This window comes from Loxodonta africana, chromosome 21 (genome assembly GCF_030014295.1).
Source record: "Loxodonta africana isolate mLoxAfr1 chromosome 21, mLoxAfr1.hap2, whole genome shotgun sequence".
Classification (NCBI taxonomy): Eukaryota; Metazoa; Chordata; class Mammalia; order Proboscidea; family Elephantidae; genus Loxodonta; species Loxodonta africana.
The window spans coordinates 27,060,470-27,079,349 of NC_087362.1; the positions used below are offsets into that span (position 1 = coordinate 27,060,470).

Genomic DNA, 18,880 nt, shown 5'->3' on the forward strand with positions numbered 1-18,880 from the left:
ATTATAGATTGAATTGTGTCCCTCAAATATATGTGTTGTAAATCCTAACTCCTATAAATCTGGTTATAATCCCATTTGGAAATGGTTTTCATAACTTTGTTAATTTAGCAGTATCAGTGTAGATTGTGTTTTGAGTCTATGTCTTTTGAGATATAAAAGGACAGATTAAGCAAGCAAACAAAAACATGATACAAGCCACATACTCTTCCAAGAAACCCAGGAATAGCAGCTGAAAAGAGACAAGGACCTTCCCCTAGAGCAGAGAGAGAGAGAGAAAGCCTTCCTCTAGGGTTAGAGCTCTGAATTCAGACTTCTCACCTCCTAAACTGTGAGATAATAATTACTGTTTGTTGAAGCTACAGTCCCTCAGTATTTCTGCAATAGCAGGACTAGACAAGTAAGACAAATATGGACACATCATCATGAATTTGGGGGGGTAGGTACCACAGCCATGTGGCACATGACTCAAAATAACAGGTATAACACCATAGTGGTGACATGGTTACCTGGACTCCCAGATCCCTGGGAGGTCACCACAGAGACCCCAGCAAGGAAGTCCATATGGGTCATGAAACAGTCAAGCCAAAGGCAACCCCCAACTCAGCCTAATCTCACTCATTGTGGGTATACTATGCACATTGTCTACTGCCTTCCAGTGGACAGCCCACAAAAGTCCCCTATCCTCCCTCGGGGTTGGTCAACATATCAGGGCCACAACTCAGCCATCTAGGCCAGGAACCAGGAGGAGAAAGGTGGGACCTGAGCTCAGGTGGGTCCTGATGCCATTCTTCTAACACATGCCCAGCCCACACTCTGCAGGCTTTCCCTCCAACTCCCAGCCCAGTACCAGAGCCCTGCTTTGTGGCATCCAACCCTCTTTCCTTCTCCTGCCATCCATCCCAGCCTGTCACAGGCCTCTGCAGGCAGCACAGGACAGATGAAACTCCTATGACCCCTCAGGAGGCCCCCCAGCATCTGGAAGTCAGCAAGCACAGCCAGATCGCGATTCCTGGTGTCCCCATTCTCCTGTCCCCCCATACTGCCACATTGTCAGCCTCACCCTTGGACGTGTAGCAGCTCTAACAGCCTGAGCACCTTCCCTTCCCAGCATACCAGCTAAGCCCTGAAGCTATGGCCAAGGATCCAGGCTGGCAGACTGAACCCTCTCTACCTCTGAGGATGTAGCCAACCTGCCGCGGCTCTAGCCCCAGTTCTTGTCACAGAGCACCGAGCTGTGGTAGATGACTACGACTATGGTGATCACAGTGGGACCACCCATAGCACTAACTGCCTTCTCCACACAAGCCCCAGAGCCTCCCAGACCCTGTGGTAGGAGTGGGGGAGGGCAGTTGCATACTGTCTTCTGTGACTCTGGAAAGCTGGAGGGAAGGATAGTTGTGCTTGGGGTGTGGACCCTAGTCATGACCACATGGGCTCAAGCATGGTCGAAGGAGCAGTGCAGGCCCTGGCCTAGGACTAGGCAAAGGCTAAGGGAGAGCCAGGGCTGGTGTCAGGTGTTTACAAAATTAACCCCTCCTCCTCTGCCAGCATGATCCATAGGGCCTCCATCATCACTCCCTCACTATGGGGAAACTGAGGGATGAACAGTGAAAGGCCTAAGGCACGCTCACCCAGACTGCTAGGGAGGGAGCTGAAAGCTCCAGCTGTTGGCACAGGCAACTGGGACAATTCCAGAAGACCAAGTATTCTAAGGCATGAACCCAGAGTGTGTACCCCCACATTTCCCCAGGTGGTCTCCACTAAGCCGCCACCCTCTTTCCTCGGGGATATCCTTCCCCTACTCTACCTGTGGCTCAGCTTCCCAGGGGCACATGGCCGAGCCCTCTGAAGTCCTCTGTGGGACTCCAGCCCCTGCAGGGGTAGGCAATATTGTCTGAGTCCCTGTCACCGTGGGTGGTGCAGTACTAGTAGTTACCACAGTGGCATGGCCCTTGCTCAAAATAACCTGGCTGCTGCCAACTCCAGACCTGGTTGATTACCTCATGCTGTCCTCCTAAAGGTCCTGGAGATTTGAAGTGTGACCCCCTCTCTATAACAAAGCTCCGGAGGCAGAGCCACAGGCCTGTCAACACCAAAAACCCTCACCCAATGCCCACGTAGGAGGCACATTTGCAGAAGAGGACTCTGGCTATCCACCTCCGCTACACTGAGTAGTGCTCAGAAACCCAGGCCTCTGGCCGCAGCTTCCCCAGCGCCGCCCGTAAGGCTTCAGAGAAACCACAGTATGCTTCCTTCAGCTGGGCAGGCTCAGGCCACTCTTTCCCTGGCCCGCACTAGCTCGCAGCCTGACCTCACAGACTCTCTTGCCCCTGAGCAAGGGCAGGAACAGACCCAGGTCCTCTTAGGCTGTGAGGCTGCCCAACTGCCTGGTGGTGGCCAGCATGAGCTGCTGTGCAGGGAAGGGCGAGACCTCGTTAACTGGCACCCATACAACCCTACCCCACCCACCACATCCCACACTGGACCACTGGACCCCTGCCTGCACAGCCACCCAAGGGCCCTGAGAACAAACACAGACAGCTTAGAGTTGTCAGTGCCCCCAGACTCTGCCCTGCCCTGTGCAGCATCCACAATAGAACCACAGTGCACAGTCCAGACCAGAGGCCACAGAAGGGCAAGATGGAGGCCTGTGCAACCCTTCTCCACAGCAGGGCCACCACTCCAGAAGGGTAGAGAAGTCTATCTGGGCAGAGTTGGGTGGGGGTAACCCCAGGGCTCTAGGTTTCACCGCTTTCAAACTCCAAGGACTCGTAACAGACTACCCTCAAGCACCCATACACTGGCATCAGAAAACCCCAGCCCTCACCTCTCCTTCTTCTCCTCTGCTGGTTTTCACTTCCTTCCTCCAGTGGAAAGCACCAAGAAACCATGCCAGATGGGGGCAAAGAGGCTGGATGCCTAAGATTTGGTATGAGGCTCTAATGTGGTGATACTACTATGGTAGTTACTACCACAGTGGCTGACTTTCTAGCAAATACCAGTCAAGACACCTGCTGGGGCACACAGGGGAAGACCCCATCCGTACCTCCCTTCCTACCCCTAGGGGTGGGGCCCGTCTCCAGGCCCCATCTCCTCCACCTAGTACCTGGCCAGGGCACAGTAGACAGTGATGACGGTGGAGGGGAGTGACCCTGGAAGCTTGGGGTGGAGGTCTCACCTGAAGATGCTCCTTGGCCAACACCACCCCATTCCTGCCTCCCCACTGTGTCTCCTGTGATCCCTGAGAACCCTGGTCTTCAGTCTGGCCAAGTGGACATTCTGTACAGAACCCACTCACTTTAGGTTTAACCCCATAGTGGCTCAGACCAGAGCCAAAAACCCTTCATGTTGCCTCCTTACATGGTAGCCAACACAGACCGGATTTGGGGTAGCAGACCAGACCCCTTTGGGGCAGCCCTGAGGAGGTAGGGAGTGCACAGTGACAGCAAAGAGGGAAAACAGGCCACCCTGGCTTGGGCTTTAATCTCGGGGCTATGATCCAGATGGCCATTATATTGCAGGCACCCCTCCAAACTCAACCTCACCCCTGCAGCTGGGGGCAAATCCTGACCTGTGCACTGACTTTGGAAACATGGAATTCTGGAGAAAAGCCCAGAGCTGAATGACACCCACCGAACCCTCTCAAGGCCAGAAAGGCCAATGGTCACCTAGGAGAACTGCTCTGGGCCGGCCTAGCAGAATTTGTGCACGTCCATGACATAGTGGTTATAGTTGGAACCACCGTGACACAAGTCTCACGAAAAAATCACCCAGTGGCCTCAGTAACTAGAGAGGCTCAGAGCCAAGGCCATAGAGCTCCTCAAGCCCACACCCATGCAGTCTTGCCTGGCGCACTTCCCCAAAGGCAGTGGCAGGTACAGAGGGATTCTGTGCTGCCCTGAGTCAAGGTGGGTATTGTAGCAGCTACCACTGTGTGAAACACGAAGCCAGAAACTGAATCCCAGCAGAAACTGGATGGACAGCTGCCAGCGGGGGTGGGAGACAGGCAGAGAGGCCAGTGTTGGAACACTGAGCCCTGCCAGGCTCTCAACACTCACCACACCCTAACAGCCTGGACCCCACATGGGACTTTGCTTCATGATAAGGACTAGAAAGAGTGAGCTGGGGATGAAGTCCTTGGGAGCAAATTTGGGGACACCTGCTATGGGGATGGAGCTCAACCAGGGTCGTAGACACCTTTGAGGAAGCCTGACAGGACTAGCACAGTGAAGGTAAAGTTTAGGTGATACTCAGACTTCCAACACAACATAGCAAACACCAAGTCAGAGTTGGGGAGGCAGCAGTGTGCCAGAAAGATTCCATTGGAGGCTCGCTGGGGGCTCCCTGGGGACCTTGGGTAGGTGGTGGATCCTCCTACCCCAAGAAAGAGACCTGCAAACCTTCCACCTCTTTGGCCTTCAGCCTACCTGCAACCTAGTCAAGCCCACTGCTCTCAGCACTAGGGGGAGATCATCCTGGCAGCCAGGCCTCTGTGGAGTCCACAGTCCAGCCTATATCCCTCCACGGTCTTGATTAAGTATCTGTGCCAGCTTTCGGAATGCCACACCAGTCAGGGTCCAGGCTCTTCTTGGTACACTAAATACACAGTGGAGCAGCAGGGTGTTCATCTGGCTGGGTGGAACAGGTCTCAGCCCATTCCCCATGCTACCCCCATATGGGTTCACCAACCTCTTTCTCCAATATCATCACTCCAGCCCAGAGCCTGTCTTCTACACCACACAAGAAGGAGTGCTCAGGGCATCACTCATCAGCCAAATTTCCAAGATCCTGATAGGGCAGCTACAGTCAAACAGGATAGGGGTGTACAGACCTGACAGCCTGAGTTCCATGTCAGCCATGGCCTTGGCCACCACAGTGTTATGCAGGCCTTTAGCCAGCTAGCCCTCCTTGGGACCTGTGGTGCCCCTTGGGCAGGAGGCAGCCCCACCTCAAGCCCCACACCTGCACCCACCGCACACGGATAGCAGCTAAGCTATAAGGCAGCAAGGCCTCAGAAATCACTTTTAAGGCATCAATTTTCCCTTCATGCCCCTCATTCAGGTCCTGTAGCTTCCCAGACCTCCAGCCCCTCCTGCCCTATCTCTCGGCCACAAACCTCAGCTTCCTGTGGCCTCAGTCCTTCCCCTTCCACTTAAAAAAACTACGTGGAGATTTTCAAATGATGCTTTTAACTTAAAGATCAATCACCGTGTACATTTCTCTGCAAATTCTTCCCCACCACCTGTCAACAATATATTTCTTCTTTCACTCCCAAACCTACAATATTTCATTTCTTCAGTAAATATTCTAGCACCTCTAGTGCATGTCAAGCCCTGAGAGGCCAGGAAAAATGGATCCTGACCCCTGGGGTTTACTGCCAGGTACAGATGACCATCCTAGCAGTGTAAACATCTGCATGCATGCAATGTGAGACCAGGAATGAAGCTCAGGGGGTCTTGGGAGTGGATTATCAGGACATAAAACACATTTTAAAACATTTAAAAGAACAGAAATCATTAAAGGTATGTTCTAGACCTCAATGGAATTACAGTAGAAATCAATAACAGAAAGAGAGCTGGAAAATATCAGAATTTTTGGAAATTAAAAAACACATATTTTAATAACACCCGGGTCAAAAGAGGAGTCTGAGGGAAATTTAAAAATACTCTGAACTAAATGGAAATGAAAAGATAACTTATCAAAACGTGTGGATGCAGTAAAAGGAGCACCTAGAGAGAGATTTATAGCATTGAATGCGTGTGTTAGAAAAGAAGGAAGGTATAAAATCAATACACTAAGTTCCCGTTTTAGAAAATCAGAAAAGGGAGAACAAACTAAATCTGACATAAGCAAAAAGAAGATAAATGATAAACATAGAGCAGAAATCAATGAAATTGAAAATAGTAATTTAAAAGAAAAAAAAATCAATGAAACCAGAAGCAGGTTCTTTGAAGAGATGGGTAAAACTGATAAATTTCTAGCCAAGGCAACCACGAAAAGAGAAGAGAAGACACAAATTATTAATACCAAAATTGAAAAAAGAGTCATCACTACTGATCCCATGGACATTGAAAAGATAATACTGGGATGTCATGAAAAATTCTATACTAGATAATACGATAACTTAGAAGAATTGTAACAATTCCTTGAAAGACAGACGGTTCCGCAAGGGCCACTGCCCCATTCCCAGGCCCTGGGCACCCAGGGTGTGAGGGACATCCCAGGTTTGATCCAGAAGCTGCAATATTCAGCAGACCCAATCTCAGGAGGGATGAAATACCCTGATGCCTTACAGTCCACTCAGCCAAGAGAGACACAGAGCACCAGATGGAAATAGCTCTAGATCCCAAGACTCTCCTGGAGCACCCACAGGAAAACCATCCCACACACTCAGGACCCCATGCAGGGACTTGTCCACCATGGGTCCCCTCCTCAGCCATAGTTCAGCCCCAGCACTCACCCAGGCCTCAAGCAACAGCCCTGGAAAATAGCTGTTTCTTGGCCCCCAGAGGACAGGTCAGAGTCATCCCTCCTCATCTGAGCTCCATACCACCCTCTGCAGTAGGTGAATGGGGCTGTCCCAGCAGGAGGATTGTGTGGGGGCATGTTTCACTGTGACAGTATTACGACAGGAGTATCTTTGCAGACCACAGTGACACAGCATCTATACAAAGTCTCTCTCAAAACATGTGGTGCAGCACGCTGAAGTACAGCTTAGCGGTGCTTGTCAATTCCCACAGGGCACAAGGCATCCAACCCGCCACCCACCTGTGGATGCCAGAGATTAGAGACACTGACACAGGGACAAGGATGTCCCACTGATGACAACAGAAAAGGAGCCCCAGTTTTGGGGGCAGCAGGGTCACTCGGAGGCCTGCTGACCTGCTGTCATAGTTATCTAGTGTTGCTGTAACAGAAATACCACAAGTGGGTGGCTTTAACAAACAGAAGCTTATTCTCTCACAGTCTAGTAGGCTAGAAGTCTGAATTCAGGGTGCCAGCTCCAGAGGAATGTTTCCTCTCTCTGTGGGACTAGAGGAAGGTCCTGGTCATCAATTTTCCTGTGGTCTAGGAGCTTCTCAACACAGGCACCCTGGGTCCAAAGGAAGTCCTCTGCTTCCGGCACTACTTTATTGGTGGCATGAGGTCCCCCACTGTCTCTGTTTGCTTTTATACCTCTCCTTTATATCTGAAGAGAGATCCAATCAAGACACAACCTAGACTTTGGATGGAGTTTGGCCTCATTAACATAATACCTCTCATTAACATCATAGAGGCAGATTTACAACACATAAGAAAATCACATCAGACAACAAAATGGTGGACAATCGCACAATAACAAGACTATGGCCAAGTGGACACTCATTTTTTGGTGACACAATTCAATGCATAACACCAGCTCTTCACAAGGGAGGTGGTAATGAGGCAGGTATTCACCAAGGAATTTTATCCTTTTGAGTATGAGCACAGAGAATACCAAGAGGGCCTTAAGGCTGGCTCCTGCACGTGGTCACAGAGGAGAACCCAGCCTGGTAGGCATGGGGGCAGAGGAAGAGGGAACATACCACTCCTTTTATATTTTAAAATTTTCACCAGGTGCAGATACTGCATTTCTAACAGGATGTTTAGTGAACGAATGTAAGAGGACTGTTTCCAAACTTACCCCTTAGCAGTGAGGGACCTTCTCCAGGCCCCGAGCTGTGGCTTCTCTCTTTCCCACCTGTCCCTCTGTGGAGCTCGGGGTCTCTGAGCACCATCCACACCTCACTCCCTGAAGGAGAAGCCAGCAAAAGAGTCAAGATTCCCATGAGCAGGAACACCAAGGCACAAGTCAGAGGTGGAGGCAGATGCCCCTTGCAAGCCAGCAACGTCAAGGCCAGCCTGGGAGGACTTATGTGGCAGGGGATGGGGCCTGAGGTCTTACCTGGGGAAGGGCCACAGCTGGGAGGAGCTCCTAGAACACAGGTATTGCCCCTAAAGTACATGTGGTCTCCTACAGAATAAGGAATAAACTTCCAATTCACAGTCCTAGGAGTCCCTCTCCCCTGGACTGGAGAACCCCTGACCTCCCATCTTGGACTCTCTTCCCTGGTCCAGCCTTCCTGGGGCAGGTACTGCTGTCCCTGAGGATATAAAAGGCCCCATGTAACTGATGCACAGTGGGGATGGGCATTCACCCACCCTAGTTGCCACTGCACTGGTGGGAGGGATGATTTTCATGATGGACAGACATCCACCAGTTCAGGGGGAGTCCGGGAAAGCCTAGCATAGCCAGCCATATTACCCCGAGAGGCCCCCAGATGTTTCAGCAAGAAACCCCTCAGGCGTGAAGCCCAGCCCCAAGCTCAGGTCTCTACCTCTGGAACTGCCTTCCTTCCATCCTGCCAGAGGAGGATTGGGGGCAGGTGTGCACCACTGTGATATTACTGTTAAGATTCTGGTTGTTGTGGCCACAGCATCACAAAGTCTTTCAAAAATCCATCCCTACACCTCAGCCCCTCTCACCAGGAACTGAAGCCCTGACCAGGGTTTTGAAAGGTGTTATGGATTGAATTGTGTTCCCCCAAAATAGGTGTCGTAAATCCTAACCCCTATACCTCTGGTTTGGAAACCGTGGCTGCGTAGTGGTTAAGTGCTAAGGCTGCTAACCAAGTGGTCAAAAGTTCAAATCCACCAAGCCCTCCTTGGAAACTCTATGGGGCAGTTCTACTCTGCCTATAGGGTTGATATGAGTTGTAATCCACTCGAGGGCAGTGGGTTTGGTTTTTTTATTTTATACCTCTTGTTATAATCACACTGGCATATTGATTTTCTTTGTTATGTTAGTGAGGCTGTATTAGCATAGGGTATGTCTTCAGTGAATATCTTCTGAGATATAAAAGAGCAGATTAAGGAAACAAACAGCTGCATGATACAACCTGTATAATCTCCCAAGGAACCTAGGAAAAGATGCTGAAAAGAGACTGTAACTTTTCCCCAGAGCAGAGAGAGGGAGAGAAAGCCTTCCTCTAGAGTTAGAGCTCTGAATTCTGACTTCTACCCTCTGAAACTGTGAGAGAAAAATTTCTGTTTGTTGAAGCTGCCCACTTGTGGTATTTCTGCTATAGCAGCACTAGATAACTAAGACAAACAGGAATACACACCACGGATTCCTGGGGTACCGCAGCCATTTGGCCCATGACCCAAACCAGCAGGTACAGCACCACGGTGGTGACATGGCTACCTAGACCAGCAAGCCCTGAAGGGATCATCACATAGACCCCGCCATGGAAATCCATAAGGATCACAAAGCAGATGGACCAAAGCCAATCCCCGACTCAGCCTAATCTCGCTCATCGTGGGGACACTCCTGCTGAACTCCCACCCAAAGCGATTGTCTGCTGGCGTCCACTAGACAGCCCACAAAAGTCCTCCCTCCTCCCTCAGGGTTGGTCCACATCTCAGGGCCACATCTATGCACCTCAGACACACCACTCTACAATGCCACCCCATTTTAAAAAGGGGCAACAGGAAATTGGCCTACCTCTGCTTCTATGGCACTGCCCCAGACTTGCAGTCAATGGGCCTTTTGGGCATACTTCTCTGCACTCCACATCACACTGCTCCACCTGACAACCTGCATCCCACAATTCCCAACACCCCATGCCCAGACAAGTAGCAGGCTGGGATGAGAACTGAATCTTGCAGCCTATGAGGAAGGTGGGTTGGACTGAGTGGTTTCCCTTTAGAATCCTTTCTCTCAGTGGAAAGGCAGGGGTGGGTGACTCAAAAAGAGGCCCCAGGTAGGCACCATTGAGGGCTGGAGTGTCCAGCAGGTCTGTGGCCATTAAGTAGACCATGCCCACCCGATCTGGCCCAAGAAGGGGCAGCTCCGAGGCTGTAACCAGTGGAGTGTCCAGGAAAGACGGCAGTGCTGGCAGGACAGTGGACAACCGGGTCCAAACAGCCAGGGGCTGGCACAGCCTTTTTCCTGGGGACGTCATGCACGGCTCCTGGATCAGCCTGGCCTTCTGTGAGCTGAGCCCCTCATTTGACCTTCCCTAGGACCCAACCAAGTACCATGCTCATACTTCAGAAACAAACAACCTTCTAGTAATGGCCTTCTCTCCTCCTCAGTCTCTCTTGGACCACTGGTCAGATGGTCCATCCTGTATGACAACAGCCAACAGAAAACAGACACTCCCAGGCAGCCTTCCTGCACAGACCCCATACCAGGGAAGGAAGTGTGGGCAACCCCCCATGAACCTTCACCCCATGACCACAGCTCCCAGGGGCTGGGCTCCTTCATACTTGCAGAACATAGCATCACTTCAGACACATTCCCAGGGGCCAGGAGTACAGGGACTGGGCCAGCCTGCCAGCCTGCCCCATGTGCAGAGAAGACCACCAAGCAGAGATTTATGGCCTGGGGCCCTGGTCACCTGGGCCAGGTGAGCCCTCCAAGGAGCCTGGAGCAGCACAAGGGCCCAAAAACAGTGGGCTTTTTGTCTAGAACCCTCCCATTTTGTAAGTATAGGTACCTGTAGCAAAAACCTGCCTCTTAGCTCCCAGGGCAGCATGGCCAGGGTGAGCACAAGACTCAAGGATAGCATCCATGCTCCCCTTAGCTGGGGGCTTTTCAGGTTCCACTTGGATCACAGCCATCCTGGATACCAGCATGTGTCTGGCCACAGGAAGTCAGGCAAGACAGAAGAGACCACCCGGTGCTTCACCCCTGCTCAAGCTCCCCTAAGGCAGACACCCAACATGCAGAGATCTCCATGGCCCACAGAGCAAGGTGCTAACAGAGGGAGACAGTAGCCTTGCTAGCAACCCTCCCTATACCCTTGAGGAAGCACTGTTCACACTGACCCCCAGTGGGCATGACTGCAGCCGAGCCCTCACCCCCTATGTGGGGGACCCCAGAAAGGTAAGGGGAGTCAGTGCCAGCTCTGCCTAGGAGCCTCCAGGGACTGAAAAGGAAAGGATGGTATAGCTGGCCCAGTAATCACTGCCCAAGAGTTCACTGAGGGAGCATGTCAAGTGCCGCTCCTTTGGACAACAACTGATCTCTAGCCTGTCATGGACCCCCACCCACCTCGAGGTCATTAAGAGCTTCTCCCCAGAAGAGCATAGTGCAGTGTTCTCCACAAAGCATCCTCTTGATGAGGTCATCCTCTGGGACACTGTGCTAGAGATCTGCCAGCCTCCAGTGAAGGGGGTCCCAGAGCAGCCTCTCCAGGAGCTGGTCCCACAGGAATCCCTCCTCAGTCATCTAGGCCAGGAACCAAGCGGAGTCAGGTGGGACCTTAGCCCACGTGGATCCTGATGCCATTCCTCTAACACAGGCCCAATCCATGACCTGCAGGACTTCCCTCCTTTTCCCAGCCCAGTACCAGAGCCCTGCTTTATGTCATCCAATTCTCTTTCCTTCTACCTGCCATCCATCCCAGTCTACCACAGGCCCCCGCAGGCAGTACACATCAGACGGAATTCCTACCACCCGGCCTATGGTCCCGCAAATGCCCACTCAGCATCCTGAGTTCAGCCAGTGTAGCCAGACCACCATTCATGGTGTGGCCGTTCTCCTGTCCCCCCATGCCCTCTCGATGTCAGCCTCACTCTGAGATGTCTAGCAGCCCTGACAGCCTGAGCACCTCCTCCCCAGCCCACCAGCTAACCTTGCAGCTATACAGGGAGGCCCCCTGGACCCTCACTGCAGCCACCCTGCCCGGCTCAAGCCCCAGTTCTGGTCACAGGGCGTCGAGCTGTGGTAGATGACTATGACTAGGGTAACACAGTAGCACCACCCATAGCACGAACCACCTGCTCCACACAAGTCCCAATGTCTCCCAGACCCTGGGGTGAGGGCGGGGGAAGTACAGTTGGAGAGTGGCCCTCTGTGAGTCTGGCCACCTGGAGGGAGGGGATACTTGTGCTTGCGGAGGGAACCCTGGTGACGACCTCATGGGCCCAAAGACTGTCAAAGGCACAGAGCAGTGCCTTGCCTGGGACTAGACAAAGGCAGAGAAAGGCCCGGGCTGGTGACAGGTGTGTACAAAATTAACCCCTCAATCTCTGCCAGCCTGATCCTTAAGGCCTCCATCATCACCCCTTACTGTAGGGACACTGAGTAATGAGCAGTGAAGGGTCTGGGGCAGGTTCACCCAGACTGCTAGGGAGGGAGCTGAGAGCCCCAGTTGCTGCTCAAGGCCACTGTGACAATTCCTGGAGACCATGGACTCTGAGCCATGAGCCTGAACAGTGTGCTTCCACAGTTTCCCAGGGGGCCTCCATCAAGTCCCTACCCCCATTCCCTGGGGATATCCTTCCCCCACACACTGGAAGCTCAGATTCCCTGGGGCAAATGGCCCAGCCTCTGAGGCCCTCCGGGGCCCTCCAGTCCCTGCAGGGGCAGGCAGTATTGTCTGGGCCCTGGCACTGTGGGTCTTGGAGTAGTAGTGGTTACCACGGTGGTATAACCCTGCTACAAATCACCTGGCTCTTGCTGGCTGTGTTTGTAGTTAGGCCTGGTCACATCAGGCTGTCCTCCTAAAGGTCCCAGTAGTTGGAAGCATGATCCCCTTTCCATAACAAGGGTTGGGAGGCATAGCCACATGCCTGTCAACAGCAAAGACCCTCACTCACTGCCCACCTAGAGGGCACCCATGTTGGACAAGGCTCTGGCCTTCCACCTCCAGCTGAGCTGAGCTATGCCCAGACCCCCAGATTCACCATCCGGCTTCCCCAGTGCCACCCCTAACAGTTCAGAGAAATCACACACTGCTTCCCTCAGCTGGGCAGTATCAGGCCACCCTTCTCCTGGACCCCACTGGCTCCTAGCCTGACGTCACTGGTGCTCCTGCCCCAGAGGAAGGGCAGGAGCAGACCCAGGGCCTCTGAGGCTGTGAGGCTGCCCACTTCCTCATGGTGGCCAGTGTGAGATCCTCAGCAGTGTGGTGGGGTTGGGGGGAGGGAGGGGATAAGGTCTTGATAAGTGGGCCTCAGACACCCCCTACCCCAACCACCAGGACTCACCACGAACCACTGGACCCCCACCTGCTCAGCCTCCCAAGGGCTCTGAGGTCCCACAGTGAGAGCTCAGAGTTGTCAGCTCTCCCAGACTCTGTTCTGTCCTGAACAACACCCCCCGCCCCATAGCCCACTGCCCACAGCCCAGTTCAGAGGCCACAGAAGGGCAGAGTGGAGGCCTGTGGAAGCCTGCTCCACACCAGGACCACCACTCTTGAAGGGGCAGTGTGGGTTCTCTGGGCAGAGAGGGCTCTTGGAGATGCAGGGCTCTGGGTTGCCCCCTTTCAAACCCAAGTGACTCTTACCAGAGTGCCCCCAAACACCCCTTCACTGGCCCCAGGGCACCCCAGCCCTCAACGGTCCTTTTCTCCCCTCTGCTGTCTTCTCCTCCTTCCCTCATGTGGAAAGCACCAGGAAACCAGGGCTGGTGGGGGCACAAGGCAATGGATGCCTAACATTTGGCACGATGTTCTAATGCCATGCTACTACTACTATGGTGCTTACTACCACTTTGGCTGACTTCTCATCAAATACCAGCCAAGACCCCTGCAGGGGCAGACAAGGGGAAAAACCCAACTCTGTCCTCCTTCTAACCCCTAGGGCTGGGGCCTGTCTCCAGGTCCCAACTCCTCCACTCAGCTCCTGGCCAGAGCAACAGTAGATAGTAATGCCAGTGGAGGAGAGAAGCCCTAGAAGCTCGAAGGGGGCCTCAGCTGAGAATGCTTCTTTGCTACCCCCAGCTCATTCCTGCTTCCCCACCTTGTCTCTTTCCCTGGGGTTATCTTGCACCCAATGACCTCAGGTCCTCATTCGGAAAGGGCACATTCTATACAGACACTCTCACAGTCAGTTTACCACCATACTGGCTCAGGCCAGAGCCAAAAGACTTTTGGGGAGCCCCCTCATGTGGTAGCCAACACAGCCAGGACCTAAGATGGCAGCCACCTTTGAGACAGCACTGCAGAGGCCCCAAATACACAGTGACAGCGAACAGCGACACCAGGCCATACGTAGCTAGGCTCCAATCACAGTGCTCTGACTGGATAGCCACTCCATTGCAGCTCCCTACTCCCCACCCCCAACCCATAGTCAGGGACAGATCGTGACATGTGCATTGACTTTGGAGGCTTGAAATTCTGGAGAAAAAGCCCAGGGCTGAGGGACACCCACCCCTCCCTGTCAAGGCCAGAAAAGACCAATGTTTGCCCAGAGGGCAGCCCTGGCCAGACCCAGCACAATTTGTGCAGGTTCATGACACAGTGCTTATGACTGAGGACACAGTGACTCAAGTCTCACATACAACTCACCCAGGGGCCTCCAGGACTAGAGAGGCTTAGAACCAAGGCCATAGAGCTGGTCAAGATCACTCCCCATTTGGCCTTACCTGCCACTCCTCACTGTAGGCAGCAGAAGGTACACAGGGATTTGGTGCTGCCCTGTGTCAAGGTGTGTACAGAGAGAGCTACCACTGTGCAAAAGACTGAGTCAAAAACAGGACCCCAGCAGCCAGAGGAGGGACAGAAAGAGAGGCCCATGCTGGAGCCTGAGACTTGTCAAGCTCTGACACTAACCCCCAACTAATAACCGGAACCCTGAAAGGAGCTTTGCTTCATGGTTAGGACTAAGAAGCACGAGCGGGGAGGAAGTCCTGGGTAGTGGATGGTGGGCCTGGAGCTCAACCAGGGTCATAGACCCCTTTAAGGAAACCGGACAGGGCCAGCACAGTGAAGGTAAAGTTCAGCTGATAGGTGGATTTCAACAGAACATAGCCTATACCCAGTCAGAGCCCAGAAGGGGGACCTGTGCCAGGAAGGATCAGTTGGGGAACTACCTGTTGAGCCCGGGTAGGTGGTAGCTCCTCCTACCCCAGGAAAGAACCCACCTATTTGCCCATCAGCCTACCTGCAGACTAGGCAAACCCACTGTCTTCACCACCAGTGGGGAGATCATCCTGGAAGCAGGTCTCTGTGGAGCCCAAAATCCACCATGGACCCCTCCATGGCCCTGAGTAGGTACCTCTCCGGGCTATGAGGATGCCACAGCAGTCAGTCAGGACCCAGGCATGCTTTGGTACATTAAGCCCACAGTGGTGCAGCAGGAGCTCATCTGGCTAGGTGGGACAGGGCTCTGCCCACTCCTCATGCTACGTCCATGTGCGCTCACCAACCTGTTTCTCCCATTTCATCATTGTGGCCCAGAGCCTGTCTTCTACAGCAGGAGCCATTGCCCCACTCCAGAAGGGTGCCGAGGGCATCACTCACCAGTTGCCTTTCCTGAGTCCAGATGGGCCAGCACCATTCAAAAGGGATGGGGGCCTGTGGGCCTGACAACCTGGGCTGCAGGTCAGCCCTGGCCTCGGCGACTGCAGTGTGATGCAGGCCTCCAGCCACCTAGCCCCAACTAGCCCTCCTTGGAGCCCTGGGCTCAGCCAGACCTGTGGTGCCCCCTTGGGCAGAGAGGCAGTCCCACTACCAGGCCCCATGCTCTGCACCCCACCCCCCCTACAGGAAGGTGATAAGCTCTAGGCCAGCAAGGCCTTAGAAGTCAGCTTTAAGGCATCACTTTTCCCTTCCTGCCCCTCCTTCTGGCCCTGTTGCTCCCCAGACCTCCAGCCCCTCCTGTCATGCCTCTTAGCCACAAACCTCAACTTTCTGTGGCTTCTGCTCTTTCCCCTCCACTTACACACAGTACATGGAGATTTTCAAATGTTCCTTTTAGCGTAAACATAGGACCAGATAGCACATTTCACTACGACTTGTCCCCCACCCTGAAGTCAACAATATATTTCTTCATTCATTCCCAAATCCACAAGACTTCATTCATTCAGTAAATATTCTAGCACCCGTAGTACATGTCAAGCCCTGAGAGACCAAGACGAATGTATCCTGAACCCTGGGGTTTACAGCCAAGTACAGATGACCATCACAGCTGTGCAAACATCTGCATGCATGCAATGTGAGACCAGGAAGGAAGCTCAGGGAGTCTTCGGAGTGGCTTATCAGGACATAAAACATACCTTAACACAATTCAGAAAATACAAATCATTAAAAGTATGTTCTAGACTACAATAGAATTAAACTAGAAATCAATAATACAAAGAGAGTTGAGAAATATCAAAATATTTGGATATTAAACAACACACTTCTCAGTAACACTCGGGTCAGAAAAGAAGTCTGAAGACAAATTTAAAGATACTTTGAACAAAATGGAAATGAAAGACAATTTATTAAAATATGTGGGATGCAGCAAAGGAGTGCTTAGAGAGTAATTTATACCACTGAATCCATATGTTAGGAAAGAAGAAAGGTATTTAATCAAGTTTTTAGGAAGAAACATGTTTAATCAAGTCTAAACTTCCATTTTACAAAACCAGAAAATGAAAACCAAATTAATTCTGACATAAGCGAAAAAAAGTGAAAAGAAGACAAAAAATAGAAATGGAGCAGAAGGCAATGAAATTGAAAACAGACATTTAATAGAATTCAGTGAAACCAAAAGCAAGTACTTTGAAGAGATCAGTACATTTGGTAAATCGCTAGCCAGGCTAACCACAAAAAGAGGACAGAAGACATAAATTACTAATACCAAAAACGAAAAAGCAGTCGTCACTACTGATCCCATGGAGGTCACAAGGATAATAAGGGGATATTATGAACAACTCTATACCCACATATTTGATAACTTAGATGAATCGTAACAGTTTCTTGAAAGACAGAGGGTTCTGCAGAGACTACTGCCCCATCCCCAAGCCCTGGGAACCCAGGGCATTAGTGACATCCTAGGTTTGATCCCAAAGCTTCATCTTTCAAAACAATCAACCACAGGAAGGATGCAATGCCCTACAGGCTCACAGTCCACTTAGCCAAGAAGGACACAGAGTAATAGATGGAAACAACTTGAGACCCCAAAGTCCTCCTGGAGCAGGAGGGACCAAAGTCTGCACAGACAAACTACCACACTTACTCAGGATCCCAGCAGGGGTTTGCTCCCCATAAGGCTCCTCCTTGGCAACAGTGGAACCCACGGCACTCACCCAGCCTGCTCGCAGCAGCCCTGGAGACAGCCATCTCTCGGCCCCCAAAGGGCTGGTCACAGTCATCCCACCTCACCTGAATTCCAAACCCAAACCTCTGGAACTTTTGGAATCCCCACTGCAGAGAGTGGACAGGGTTATCCCAGGAAGGAGGATTGTGTAGGGACATAAGTAACCGTGACAATATCAAAGTGGTAGTTCCTGGTATTACCACAGTGACACAGCACCTGCCCAAAAGCCCTGGCCAATGCAGCACCCTGGGGTGCAGCCTGGTGGTGCCCATCAACTCCCACAGGGCACATGGCATCTGACCTGCCACCTACCCAGGGAAGTAAGAGTTTGGAGACAATGGGACAAGGATGTCCTACTGATGACAACAAAGAAGGAGGCCAAGGTCCTGGGGCACCAGGAGCAGTCAGAGGTCTGCTGACCTGGTGTCTTAGTCATCTAGTGCTGCTGTAACAGGAATACCACAAGTGGTTGGTCTTAACCAACAGAAGCTTATTCTCTCACAGTCTAGTAGGCTAGAAGTCTGAATTGAGGACGCCAGCTTCAGTGGAAGGCTTTCTCTCTCTTTTGGCACTGGAGGAAGGTCCTGTCATCGATTTTCCTCTGTCTAGGAGCTTCTCAACACAGAAACCCCAGGTCCAAAGGACGCACTCTGCTTCTGGCACTACATTCTTGGTGGCATGAGGCTCCACTGTCTCTCTGCTTGCTTCTCTCTTTTATGTCTCAGAAGAGATTGACTCAAGATACAACTTAATCTGGTAGATTGAGTCCTGCCTCATTAACATAATGCTTTAAATTCAGCCTCATTTACATTGTAGTGGTAGGATTCACAATAAGTAACAATATTACATCAAATGACAGAATGGTGGGCAATCACACAATACTGGGAACTGTGGCCTAGCCAAGTTGACACACATTTTTGGTAGACACAGTTCAATCCATAACACCAGCTCTGCAAGAGGGAGTCGGAACCGAAACAGGTATAAACCAGGGCGTTGTGATCTTTCCTCACGTGTGCACAGAGAACAACAAGAGGGTGGAAAGGTGGGCTAGTGCCTGTAATCACAGGGAAGAGCCCAGCCTGGTAGGCATGGGGGGAGAGGGAGAGGGGACATGCCCAGTGCATTTACACTCTCTGTATAATTTAAAATTTTCACCAAGTGCAGATACTGTATTTATAATGGGATTTGTAGTGAATGAATGTAAGTTTATTTTTTGAAAACTTATCCCTAGACAGTGCTAGAAGTGGCCCAGGTCCTGAGCTGTGACCTCTGTCCCTCCCACCTGTCCCTCTGTGGAGGGTAGGGTCTCTGGGAGCCATCCAACCCTGACTCCATGAGGGAGAGTCCAGCAAAAGGGAAAAGGGCCCCCTGAGCAGCAACAGCAAGGCACAAGTCAGAGGTGGAGCCGGGTGTCCCTCTCGGGGTATTGGCATGCAAGCTAGCCTGGGAGGACATAGACCACAGCGCCTGGTGGCTGTTAACACACAGCCACAGCTGGGAGGAGCTCCTGGGACCCAGGTCACTGCCCCTAAGGCACACCCTGCACTCTCACAGAATAAAGAGCAAATTTCCAATCCACACTTTTCGCACTACTTTTCTGTGGCATGAGGTCCCCCTGTCTCTCTGTTCCTCTTTTATATCTCAGAAGAGATTGACTCAGGGTACAAGATAATCTTGTACATTGAGTACTGTTCATTAACATATCTGCCTCTAATCCTGCCACATTAACATCACAGAGGTAGGATTTACAACTCAAAGAACAATCCTATCAAATGACAAAATCAATCCTGGGCACTCACACAAGACTGGGGACCATGGCCTAAGT

General features: G+C 51.8%; 1 protein-coding gene and 1 gene segment (V, D, J or C); one reads left to right on the plus strand and one right to left on the minus strand.

The window, feature by feature from the left end:
- LOC104846689 (immunoglobulin heavy constant gamma 1-like) overlaps positions 1 to 18,880 on the plus strand; it is an 868,336-nt gene that overhangs the window by 409,481 nt on the left and 439,975 nt on the right.
- The window catches only part of LOC111752811 (uncharacterized), a 355,617-nt gene that overhangs the window by 53,864 nt on the left and 282,873 nt on the right, over positions 1 to 18,880 (minus strand). For 4 of the 5 annotated variants that reach the window (XR_010318810.1, XM_064273601.1, XM_064273603.1 and 1 more), the window contains one exon: positions 7,664 to 7,771. The exons of the other annotated variant lie outside the window; for it this stretch is intronic. Coding sequence is in view for 3 of the 4 variants with exons in the window: in XM_064273601.1 (XP_064129671.1) it covers positions 7,664 to 7,771 (108 nt within the window). In the remaining variant the exon portion in view is untranslated. The remainder of the gene's footprint in view (positions 1 to 7,663; positions 7,772 to 18,880) is intronic. 5 annotated transcript variants of the gene reach the window in all.